The following is a 13,472-nucleotide window of genomic DNA, read 5'->3' on the forward strand; positions in this document are numbered from 1 at the left end:
TTTTCTGTCCTCACATCAACAATAGTATCAAGTGTATCACTAAAATAACAACTGACAACAAAGTGTTATGAATGATAATCCGACAAATATCCAAAGATCGCTCTAAATGCAAATCGCTAGACAACTTTGTCGGTTTTTGAAATGATTTTGGATGCGAAAATATTATAATACGGATCGAATACAAACAAATTTTTTAAAACTTTTGACGAACGCTATAGATTATATTAATTTATACACATAAATTAATATAATTAATTTAGGAATATAACTAGCATCTGATTAGGAAAATAACTTGAATCTTTGACCATGAACAATTAAAGTGCTTCGGTTCTCATATCACCAATAAGCTTTCTCATTTACTCCTTGATTCTATGAAGACTATGTGTGTATGGGCACAATTTGAAACAAAACGGGATTTGCACTCAACTCACTAGTCTCGAAAATTTTGGAAGAACTTTTCTCCCTATTTTTCTCTCTAAAATTTGGCCACTATAGGAGAAAATAGAGTAAAATTGTGCTCTCTAATTTTCTACTCCCACCTATTTATGAAGTACCAATTAGAGTCCCACAAGATGAGACTTCAAAAAATTGGTGATTAATGCTTATTTTAAATCTTATTTAAAATTAAGATAAAAATTCTCATTTAATTTTAGAACTATTTTTTCTCTCGTGTGCATTATGAAATTCGCCATCACAAGGATAATCTGTCTGTGGTTGGCGCCACTTTATCCAGTAAGAGGAGAAAAATTTATCTTTCATCCAATTTTAACTCAAATTTAAATTTCATATTCTCATCTACTTTTTATGTATGATAATAGACACATGTATTTATATATATATATATATACTCGATTGGGTGTTTCGAACAGTAGACATGAAAAACCGAAAAAGAGAAAAGGGAGAGAGGTTGGAAGAAAGAAAAACCCAAGAAACAATTTTCCGTGAATGTCTGTCTTTTCCCTCCAGTAAATAAAAAAGCTGTCTCTTAAACATTAGTTTTTCTTATCCCTTGAACCATCTGCTTGCTTTTTACCATACCTATACTTCGTACTAATTTCTAGGCGCCAGAGAACTATATGTAACACATATTTATATAACCCACACACATAAATAAATAAATAAATATATATATATACGCATACATAGAGGCGCATCCACAAACCAACATATATATATATATAAATATTAAATCAAAATTATTCCTTTAGTTTTTAGTATATACATATATTTAGCATGATATTTTGTTGTTGGTAAATTTTACACTTATTAATTTCCTATACTTTTAGTTTCTTCGATATTTTATTAGTATTTTCCTTATTTTTTGTTATCTAATAATTAACTCAGCTCGCGGCTAGCGTTTTTAAGCGACCCATATTGTCATTAATTTGTAGGGAGTGATGTTTAATTTCAGACCACCTACTCTAACTGTTTAACTCACGGGAGGTTTTGTTATATGCGACTGCCCGTTTTTCTTTTCTTACGAGAGGTGTCGTTATATACGACCGCTAGCTTTACTTATTTTATTTACATTTATCTCTTAATTTTCATTAATATGTTATTATTACACTTTAATTTTGATTCTTAATAATCCGTAAGTGTACTTCACGTCAAACTAATAAACTAGATAATTTAAAGAGCAAGCAATTGAACTCGAAAAAGATTCTTCTTATGATCGGTGTGTATACCATGTGGTCCCATCACATGTGTGTTACAAAATTACCTATTAAATAATTACATTATTGATATCAAATTAATCCTCAATTAATTATTTTTTAGTGATTTAATTTAGACTTCCATAATTTTAAATTTCTCATTTTATCCTTAATATCTTGTAGAATTATAAGGATGACTTGGGAATCATAGACCCATAATATCAAGCTTCAATTAAATTAAAAATTAATTAAACTATTTAATTAATTAATTACTTTTATTAATTCTAAAGTTACTCCACTATAAACTTGAAAATGCACTCTTAATATTATAGACATTTATTTACATAGGTGAAACGTCAATTTGATATAGCCACTTCATATAGATTGATCCTCCATAAATAATTTTAGAGCTAGGTGAAATCTGTTAACCTCTCTAATTACATTTTTATCATTGAATACCAATGATTCTTTAACGAATAGTGATTTATAAAAAAAAATTCATGAATCGGAGCTTCTACTGATCCAAGTCAACTCTCAAAAGAATTATTTATCTACTTCTTTTATCAGGAAGGAATAAATTTCATCTCATATATTAACCTTCCCAACTACTTACATTAACATGTCTCTAAGATGCAAGAAATATGATTTAGTAATCTCAAAATCCATACTGAGTAAGTTAAAAGACACAAATCTACAAATAAGAGTCTACTAATAACTCAAGATATTATTCTATATATGATATCGATAGACTCAATGAATTTCTCTACTTAATAGAAATTATCATAAATTCATATTATGTCTTATCCCCGTCCTATATAATCTACTTATATAAAATACACTAATTCAATCTCTCTCCATATTAACAATATGGATAAGCTCGTTTGACTCATAATGAAAATGACATGTGTTAATATTATTTTAACAGAAATAGTAGAAAATAGACCAATATGAAAAGCTTAAGAAAGTATATAGGTAAACTTTTAGTTATAGAAATTAATAGGCCATAACTTGTCAAGTTATGGTTCATAACCAGATAAGTTATGGATAAACTTGTCAAGTTATGGTTTATAGGCAGACAAGTTATAAACAAAAACTATGAATTATGGACAATAACTTGTCAAGTTATGGTTCATAACTAGACAAGTTATGGGCGAAAACAATAATTTAGCCTATTTATTAACTTATGTAAACTATTAGCCTATTAATTTTAATTCATCTCAAGTCTTGACCTATTTCCTTCTGTCTCCCTTATTTTAATTAACAATTCTGAAGTTTACTTAACTTCATTTTGGACTCATTAGAGTTCGAACTATAAATATGGGTTGGGTCGAATAGTCTGGTTCATTATCCATATATTTGGGCTTGATGTTGGGTCACACCCAGATTTCCATTGCCGTGCGGGATAGTCCTAGGTTTTAAGCCTGCCGGATGATCTAACTCGTATAGCTCGTTCATACTGCACGATTGGGCTTCTATTCCTCTTTTGCAACCTAGCCTAATTTACTTTTAAAAGTATATGAGTTTAGAATTTTACTCCATATTCTTAATAAATACCTTTTTATTAAGGTAATTATTTAATTAAAAAAATTATAAATTAAAAGTAAAAAAGTAAAAATTCTGATTTACGACACTTTTTAAGAGTATTTGTTAAGATTACCTATTTCATTAAGCGTTGGACTTGGCCCACATGGTAGAGTGACCATATATACCGCTCTAATATAGATTTATAATTCTAGTGGTCAGTTTTGAAAGTAATTTTGGAATGGATAAAAATCAATGTCGATGATAGAATTTTTATCATATCATTTAACCTACACTAGCTTGCTTGAAGGATAAAAGCTACATTTCTTGTAAAGCTGAATCTAACCTCACTTACAGGGTTAGGTGAATGCCAATTTGAAAAAAATGCACAAAAATCTTCTATATTAATCTTGTTCGTTTTGCTAGTTTGAGTTTTCAACTCGAGTTGAAAAATGAATTTATGTTAAAGAAAATATTATAGGAAAAAAAATTTAATTTAAATTTTTGTGAGAGAAACACGGTAGCGAAAACTTAAATTGTGATTCGGACTAGCGAAACAAACAAAGTGTTAAAAATAATATTTGTTTTACCTTTTTTTTATTATTATAATAGATTATTTGTTAAGCCGTTCCAACTATTTTCACTCCTTTTACAATTTTGGTTAAGATGTAATTTAATCAGTTGTCTCCCAAGTGCTGAAAGCAGCACATTTACTTTTTTTATAGTGAGAAAGCATGTTATTTCAAAAAGAGAAGTTAACATAAATCTATGTAGAATAAATAATAACACCTTCAAACAGATTCATGTGCGTGATCTTTCTCTCCATCCTCCATCCCACCCATGGTATCATACAAAGGCCTATTCAGCGTCTCAGGGAGATAAAACGCATGAATCCCAGCCAGTATCCCACACAAAGCAAACACCGCAAACGGCAACGCGCCCCCCAGAACGACAACAAACGGCGCCAAAATCGCGCCCATCTGCGCGGCCTGCGTGGCGCAGCCCAACGCTGCGTTCCTCACCACCGTCGGAAACAGCTCCGCCGTGTAGATGAAGAGCAAGTTGTAAGTGCCCGCCATGCCAAATATCCCCAAAACCCCACACACCATTCTCACCACTTTCCAAGCCCCATCATTCCCCACAAGACTTCCCACCAAACAGAAGAAGCCACTGAACCACAACGTCCCAATGGCCAAGGGCTTCCTTCCGTACTTGTCTAATAGGATCGCGGTGATCGTAAAGGCTGGCATCTCCGCGACGGCGTTGAGGAGGACATTAATGTAAAGGTTGGTTTCTAAGTTTACCACATTTAGGCTTAGGCCGTAGTAAACCACGGAGCACAAGAAGTTTATGGCGACGGCTAGGAAAAGGCGAATTTGGGTTACCGGGGATCGGATCACGTCGACTAAAGAGCCACTTACGGCAGTGTCTTTCGTCTTTTTGTCATGTTGACCATTTAAATCATTAGTGGTAGAAGTTGTTGTAGTAGTAGTAGTACTAGTACATTTTGCGTCCTCATCAAGGGCTACGATTACTCCGTACGGCAAGCCGTAATTACCGTTTGATTCTGTGATTGATCGCATGATTTTCATGGCCTCCTCGGGTCGCCCCCGGACGAGGTACCACCGGGGCGATTCGGAGATAAAAGGGATGACGAGGAGGAGGAAGAGGAGGGAAGGGAGCGATGTGGCGATGTAGAGGGCGCGCCACGAGGGGAAGAGGTAGGCAATGAGGGAGAGAAGGGCTATCCCGGTTGAGAAGAAGTAGAAGGTGGACATCCCGGACATGCCGCGCTTTGTGGGGCCCACGGGCTCGGTGGCAAGGACGAAGGCGCAGAGGCCGACCCCGCCAGTGCTGAAGCCGGTGAGGAGGCGGAGGAGGACGTAGATCCAGTAGTTTGGGGAGAGAGCCGTTAGGCAACCAAAGATGGTGTTGAGAATGCATACTACGGTTAGGGAGCCTTTTCTCCCTAGGAAGGAGTCTGAGAGGTGTCCAAATGTTCCTGCGCCTGAAAAAAATGGAATTTGATAGAAATATTAATATAATTCTTACTTTCCTCAAAAAATTAATGTAATTCTTACTTATGAATTTGATCAAGAACTAACTAAGCCACATTATAAATATGTTTATTACTTAGTTTTGCAAATTGAAATGTTAATTGAGTTTATCCCAAAAATACTTATACTCAATTGGAAATATATAGCTCCTATTTAACTTGATAATTGAACCAACTCTGTACTAATCAATTGAGGAACATGCATCTAAGAAAGAGATTGATGCATTTGAAATACCAAGCTGATGACTAGCAAGTTTAACTTAACCTCATCACCTTTTGTGTTAAATATTGTTTGTATATATATACATATATATATATATAAGTATTTTGTCACTTTTTATGTAAGTTTGTCAGTATTGATTTGTAATTCAATGCATTGTAAATCATGCGGCTAGCTAGCTCTCTACACACGTAAACACCCATGTCTATGCTTTTAAAGGGAAAAAGGAAGAATTTAACATTAGTTTATGGGAATTTTTATGATAGGGGAGGTTATTTTCTTCCACCGATGAGAACTATTATTTTTAATAGTTGGATTAGTTTTTTAACGGTTAAATCTATACATATCTATATTAAAAATTTACGGACATAATTACTTCTATCGTAGATGATTAAAACACAGCTCCCACTTTCTTCACAATAAATGCACTCTTAATTTAATATGCATATGCATATGCAAATTTCAATGTTCAATGTATCTAGGGACCACAAAGGAAACTTATACATACTTCATGAAAAAACAAAATATTACAAGGTCAAGATCATAATAATATGATGCAATTCATTATTGCTTTGCTTAGAGCATAATGTGTCCAAGCAAGAGAAAAAAAAAAACGAAAAAAAAAATTAAGATAAAAATAGAAAGAAAGGCACGAGGTGTAAAGGACGCAAGCAAAAGCAAGGAGCACAAGTTACACAACGATAAAAAATAAAAAAAATAAAAATAAAATAAAGAAGAAGAGGAAGGAACAAAAAATTTATTTTATTAAATAAAAAAAAAAGACAAGGAACAATAAATTTTATTAATTAAATAATTAATTAGTCAATGAAAACAGCCTGATAATAATGTCACAAAAAGCTACATGTTGGTTCTATTGATTTCCGCGACAATGGAATTTCTACAGTAGAAAGAAAAGTCGAGATTTCTTCTAAACATATGTATACGACCGAAAAAATGTCTTTATCAACTTGTCTTTATTCGGCAAATTCTAAATTTCACATTAGTATCGCCTTTTACACTACCGCCCATAAGCATTATGTCATCTTGGTTGGCGCAAAGCTCCAAAAGATCACACAGTTTTCAATCCGCACTCGAACTAGTCTGACAGTGATAATTTAGTTCGTTAATTTAAATTTTTAATTTGAGTTAAAGATGTGATTTTATGTGAGAGATTTTTATTGTAATAAAAAAATTAAATGTGATTATTTTTTAAAACTTTTTACTATATCAAAATACACCGTAGACGTTTGGTTCATAGATTCAGAACTATTCTCAGTTTACATGTATTTTTTGTGAGAGAAAATATTATAACGAATTACGAATCATGATTCAACTCATGATACGAATCTACCAACCAAACGTAGATGTTATCAATACTAACTGATTTATAACTATTGAGTGTTAGATTAAAATAAATTGAGTGTCTAACAGACGCACTAATAATTTATAATACCGAACTAAAAATGTTACTAGTACCAGATTGGTCCGGATGGAAAAAAGAGTTTTAGGAGGATCAAACTGTTATCGATAAATGAATGTTAAAATTGCAGTAGAAAGGGTTTGAACTTATCTCTCTGCAGATAGACTTGAGCAAAACGACAAATACAAAAACTACTTATATACACATTGAGACAAACAGAAAATAAAGGAATTAGTACTCATCCTATAAAGTTTATAATTCAGTCGAACATTTTCTCACTTTAGTCACGCTTATTGTCGCTTCCTTCACTGAGGATCTCCAAATGAACCTCCAAAGATAATATGATTCTACACGTTTTCTTTTATAACTTTATCTGTTATTTTTTTTTTCTTTTTTTTTTCTTTTCCGTTTTGGAATTAATATTCTTTCTACTAGTAGAGTCAATTTCTATTTAAGTTAATCAAAAATCACATTAAATTAAAAAAATAATGCAAGATAGACAAGTTTCTAATCCAGATCAGACAACTATAAACATGGATTATACAGTTAAAAGATTCCCCACAAGCTTATAAAATGAAAGCAATTTATTCACCAAAAAATAAATAAATAAAATGAACACAAATTAAAACGCAAATAAGGAATACCAAGGACACAAGATGGAAAAGTGTAGTAGTAGTGACTATGAAAATGACATGATCTTCAATAATATTGACACGCCAACAGTATTTTTGGACCACAAATTAAAAGGAATTTAGATTTAGAGAGACATATTAACCCGTTCATTTTGCTGATTCGAGTTTAGAATTCGAGTTTTGCTACAGTAAAAAGCTCTCACAAACAATCACATCTAACTTTTTTACTACAGTAAAAAGCTCTCACATAAAGTCACATCTCATTTCGAATTAAAAACTCGAATCAGCGAACTAAACGGGACTTATTGTTCAATAAAATTCGAGCAAAGCAATTATATTCAAATGAAAAGACAGGGTGGCCATGCATGTGAGTGTGCAAACCACTTAAATGTATATGGGCATTGTTAGGGAAAAGAACATTTTTTTTTCTTCCTATTAGCGATATATTGATTTTTTTTCTTTTTTCCAGAAATGCTTTAACATAAAAAGAATGTACTCCTTTTTTCATTAATAAAATAATTAAAGAGCATGTATAAACAGTAAAAACTTCAGCGGGAGAGGTATAATAATAGGAAAAACTCAGAAAGTTCAAGAAAGGCTTTATGTTGTGAAGGATCCAACTGTCCAACTGTTCTCCATAATAATGATAATAACAATAATAATAATAAAATAAAAATGTCCAGAAAGGCAACGCTCCTATGCTTACTATATTTCAAATTATATATGTTAGTACCACTAAATGTGATTAAACATTTTCCAAATTTTCCTTTTGATTATCAATTTTCTGAATTTATGTTGCTCATTAATTGGTAATTACCTTTTTTGGAATTCACTCTAAACCTTCCCATAAAGAAAAAAAAAAAACTCTAAACCTCAATATAGACCGTTAAACCAAGCACATAATCATATTAATTCAATAAAAATATAAGTGTTTTTTTTTTTCTTTTGTTAAGAGTTAATAATTAGGTTTTGCATTCAAATCCTAGCTATAAATTTCTTAAGTTAAGCTTGGCAAAGATGAAATATTGTCTTTTTAAAGTTTTCTTTCCGTTTTTGTGTTTTCTTTCTTATTAGGACTAATCGTCTATATGTATTTAAACCACGGTAGTGATTCATCAACTTAATGGAAATAAAGACAATGAAACAAAGATTTCATTTTTCGCATACAAGTCAAGATAGACAAGCACATCTGACCAAAGAAACAATTTTTTAATTAACAAATATATTATAATCAATTAATATCTTAATCCTAGATATACACAATTAGGGCCGTTGAATTCACTGATTCGAGTTTTTAATTTGAGTTGAGATGTGACTTTGTGAGAGCTTTTTACTGTAATAAAAAAGTTAAATATGACTGTTTCTGGAAGTTTTTTATAATAATAAAACTTGAATTCTAAACTCGGATCGATAAAATGAACGAAACCTTAAAATTACACATTACATTAAACACATAAAAATTTCAAAAAAAAATAGTAAGCAAAATATACGAGTTAGAATTTCCACAACTCAAATAATAACTCCAATTTTTAGGAATAAAGACACTTAAAAAAAATTGAATTGTGAAAAGAATAAAGTTTTCCTTTCTTAAAATTAGAATAGATATCCACGTGAATACTACTGTCACCAATTATGACAATTATTTATAGTTAAGACAATAAAACAAATCATTTCCCTGTACTAGTCAAGATAAACAAATATGATTTGCGGGAAAAACCAAAAAACAAAAAACAAAAAAGCTAAACAATATGACTAAAACCAGAAAAAGTCCAGGTAGACAAACATAGACGTGATCTGACAGATCAAGAAACAATTTTTTTTTTATTCAAGTAAACTAATTATCATTACTTCACGCATTTCATATTCCTTATATGCAATACTACTTACCACATTAATACATTAGAAATAGTTTAAAAAATAAAAATATAAAATCTTTTTTATTTGAAAATGTAAAAAAAAGGAAAAAAAGAAGAAGCAAATCTAGGCTCATGTAATATCCTACCCCATTCATGTTAGCTATCAAACTAGTTATTCCATAAACTCAGATGGTCCATTTTATTAAAATCCAATAACTATGATTTAGAAACAAGAAAATCTTATCTCGAATAAAAAAATAATAATATGAGAGAAATTATCGCCGACTAAAGAGGATCAAATAATAAAAAATAAAAAAAAATTGGAGTAACTCACCAATCATGCAGCCGCCGAAGAACAAAGCTTGGACCAACCCAACCTTATACTTCTCACCACAAACCAATCCCCACTGGGCCACGGTCGAGCTCCCCGGTCCGCCGGTCCACTCCCACGAACCCGGTTCGAGCCCGCAGACCGTCTTGACCGCCCGGTCGCACTCGGTTCCCCCGACGCACCGCCAGTCGGGTTCGCGGTCGGCGAAGATCATGACCATGGTGTGGAAGGCCTCCAGGGCCCACGCCAGGCTTGTGAGCACAAAGTGCCGCAGCTGCCACCGCCCGAACTCGCCGCAGTAGTTTTGGAGCATGTCGTCGATGCAAACCTTCTGAGTCCGGTCGGACTCTCCGGCGGGCTTGGTCGGCGGAGAGAGAAGAGGTGACCGGTGGTCACCGGAGTCCGGTGATGTTGTTGTAGGCATGTTTGGATGTTTTTATTTGTGGGAGCAATCTCTCTCTCTCTAGAGGAGGTCCATTAAGTTTGTAAGACAGAATCTCTCTCACTAGAGAGACACATGGTGGTTATATATATATATATATACATATAGTCGGCGCTTTAGTTTTCAAAGAACCATATGGTGGGCTACTAAAAAAATATACCTTTTTAGTAGGATTCTGTTCTTAATCGTCGGATTAATTAAGAATTAATATTTCAAGTCAGATTAAATTAAATTTTAATTTAAATTGTTTCAAGTGTCGTGTAGTATTTTTTTTTTCCTCTGGTATATTCCTTAAGCTCTTCAGTTTGTACATATCCACATGTGACAAGGTTTCTCTCCTATTATGTTGGGTTTGAAGCTTGAAGTTAGACACGTGGAACGTTTTTGAGCCGTTGATATGTGTTGAATGTTACCAAGATGGTTGAGTAAGGGGATAGAAATGTAAATTCAAATTTTACGAACTTGAAAAGCCTTTTAGGGAAATATGCAAGATACTAATAATAAAAAGGAAAATAGCTTGAATATCTCTATGTATAGAGAAATACTACCTATGTCATCCTTAATATACGTACATAGAGTAGTAAAAAAAAAAAAAAAAGGCTTACAAGTTAATTATTATATTTCATATTTATTAGAGTCCAAATAAAAATTAAATACAACAAATGAACAAAATCATATGCTATATGTAACCTATTAAATTAAATTAGCATTGTAGAAGGTAAAAAAGCCTAAAAAATAGCAAATAAAAATAATTTTTTTATATTTTTAATATGTATATGTAAAATGGTCTTGTCTAATTTGGACCGTTTACAATATTTTTCAAACTGGACCGGACTATTTCAAAATAGTTTAGTCCAGATTTAAAGCACTAGTAAACCGTTATGATGTGGAATCGGACTGATGGCCTAAAAACCACCAAATCAGTCCAGTAATGCTTCTTACTAAACAAATATTTAAACAATCTTTTCTATTTGTTAAATTAATAAAACAATATCCCTTAAAGATTTAAAATTTTGAGGATAACAAGACTTCAATTACCAATTTATATTAAATGTTAATTAAACTATTAATTAAGTAAGAATGTTTAAAATTATTCAAAAGCAAAGGAGAGACGATGGGTTATGAGGGGGTGGGGCTTGCGCTTAACAAAACATCGGGGATAAAAAGGGTCAAGTCATACCCAAATCGATCTTAGGAGCGAGTGGATAAGATCAACGGTGATTTTAGTTTGAGAAATAGTAGAAAATATGCCGATATGAAAAATTTAAGAAAGTATATAGGCCAATTTTTAGTTATAGAAATTAATAGGTCATAACTTGTCAAGTTATGGTTCATAACCAGATAAGTTATGGACAAACTTGTCAAGTTATGGTTCATAGCTAGACAAGTTATGGACAATAACTTATCAAGTTATGGATCATAACCAGATAAGTTATAGATGAAAACAATAATTTGACCTATTTATTAACTTATGTAAACTATTGGCCTATTAATTTTAATCCATCTCAAGTCATTTTTCTCTTTCTCCCTTTTAGTTTTCTTACACTTTTTATATTCTTTGAAAATTACAACCTTGAAAAAATCATTTTGTTGAATTTATATTAAATAAACGATTAAAATAATCTATTATACATATTATTATTGTAGGGTTGGTATCTTAAAAAAAAGTAAATAATTTAGATATATATATATTTTTTTGACTCTTAAACAAAAGATAAGTGATACTTTAAACACTTATTTCGTCTAAACACAATCACTAGTTTTGAGCGTTGTCTCATAATAAATAATGAGAAAGTGAGAACCTAATGAATATTGGATGGAATGTTCGAGGGAGCTTTTTGGTTAGCTTTTACTTTTGGCGGAATGAAAAACGAATATTCAAAGGGAATATCACATGGAAAACTATAGTGGCTATATATACCTTATAAGCTAGCCAACTCTTTTAATATGCTTTTATCTACTTTTTATAGGACTTTAAATTGTTCATGATGTTAGATTTCCTATATTCCATTGTGATTTCTCTTTTAAGGCATGAATAGCGTGGTTTGAAAACTTCTGGTTTTGCCAAAGTGGGATCCAACTGGGTACACTTGTAGGATGATTTGCACAGAAATGTGTACGAAATGTCAAGTTCACTGGAAGAAAATCTGGGAAGAATTATGACGGCAGAAATAGGTAAAACAACAATACATATACAATAATCTAATAAGCTGACTTGAAGAAAATGTTTAATGTAGGAGAAAACTAACGGAATTTTTTAAAACGTTATGCACATGCATATCCAGTAAGTTCACTTGAAGATAATGTAGTCAGAAGTATAAAAATCAGAAACTGGTAAAACTAATACACTATGGTCCATTTAAATTTAGAATTTGAGTTTTGTTACAGTAAAAAACTCTCAGAAACAGTTACATCTAACTTTTTTACTACAGTAAAAAGCTCTCACATAAAATCATATCTCAATTCAAATTAAAAACTCAAATCAACTAACTTCATATCTCAATTCAAATTAAAAACTCAAATCAACTAACTAAACGGACCAATATATATATATATATATATATATATATAAAGAAAGATGCAATCTTTATTTATAATGGCAAAAAATGGGTTCTTCTATGGCATTTGATGTTCTTCTTTTTAGACCTGCCATTTAAATCTATTAACGTTTGGTTTATGGATTAGAACCATGTGATTAAAATTATTTTTAATTTACGTGTATTTTTTATGAGAGAAAATACTGTAACGAACCACAAACTATAATTCAAATCAGAGGACGAATCTCTCAACCAAACAACCTTCCCATTGCAATCTTATCCAAATCTATAAGATCAACTCAGATGAGTGGGCTTGAATTGGTCAAAGGATAGGAGATACTAAAAGGCGAACCTTTGTAACAATAAAATATTCAAAACTTGGATGGTTCCTACTTCCTTGATGTGTAGTCAAATATGATGGTAACAACTTGAGCATATACGACAACGTCATTTAAAAAGAGTTTTTCTTTCGGTTAGTTCTTTCAATCTGTTGATTTTTAACATTAGATACACGTCTAATTATAAAAGTATATAAAATATAAAAATTTTTAATATAAATTTGTTGATTAAAATAAAAAATTATTTATAATTTAATTTTCTAATCCTACTAAAATAACTGCTTAAAATCTTAAAACAGATGAAAAAGAAGAAGAGAGAGAGAGAGTAGCAATTGAAGTCAAAATACTTTTTTTTTCCTCTTTTTTTTTTTTCCTGATGAAATCAACAGGAATGTTACTTTAATAAAGTATAGTAAAAACTCAGCGACTTAGTAGGAGTTAAAATTCTGCCGCCTTAGAGAACCAGT

At 31.6% G+C, this 13,472-nt stretch overlaps 1 protein-coding gene across 1 annotated transcript; it reads right to left on the minus strand.

Moving 5' to 3' along the window:
* Positions 1–3,859: 3,859 nt before the first annotated feature.
* Positions 3,860–10,269, minus strand: LOC21404006 (organic cation/carnitine transporter 4). The gene is made up of 2 exons (XM_010093979.2): positions 9,692–10,269; positions 3,860–5,181 (listed from the first exon to the last, which is right to left on the minus strand). Exons 1-2 carry the CDS (start codon positions 10,110–10,112, stop codon positions 3,965–3,967), a joined length of 1,638 nt encoding a protein of 545 aa, XP_010092281.1. The 5' UTR covers positions 10,113–10,269; the 3' UTR covers positions 3,860–3,964.
* Between the last annotated feature and the right edge of the window lie 3,203 nt (positions 10,270–13,472).

This window comes from Morus notabilis, unplaced genomic scaffold (genome assembly GCF_000414095.1).
Source record: "Morus notabilis unplaced genomic scaffold, ASM41409v2 Scaffold634, whole genome shotgun sequence".
NCBI classification, from domain to species: domain Eukaryota; kingdom Viridiplantae; phylum Streptophyta; class Magnoliopsida; order Rosales; family Moraceae; genus Morus; species Morus notabilis.

Bases quoted from the DNA above. Each gene is read 5' to 3' on its own strand.
- LOC21404006 (XM_010093979.2), bottom strand. From the start codon at position 10,112: ATGCCTACAACAACATCACCGGACTCCGGTGACCACCGGTCACCTCTT. The intron at 5,182-9,691 runs GTGAGTTACTCC...CATTTTTTTCAG, and splicing joins CTTCGGCGGCTGCATGATTG to GCGCAGGAACATTTGGACAC.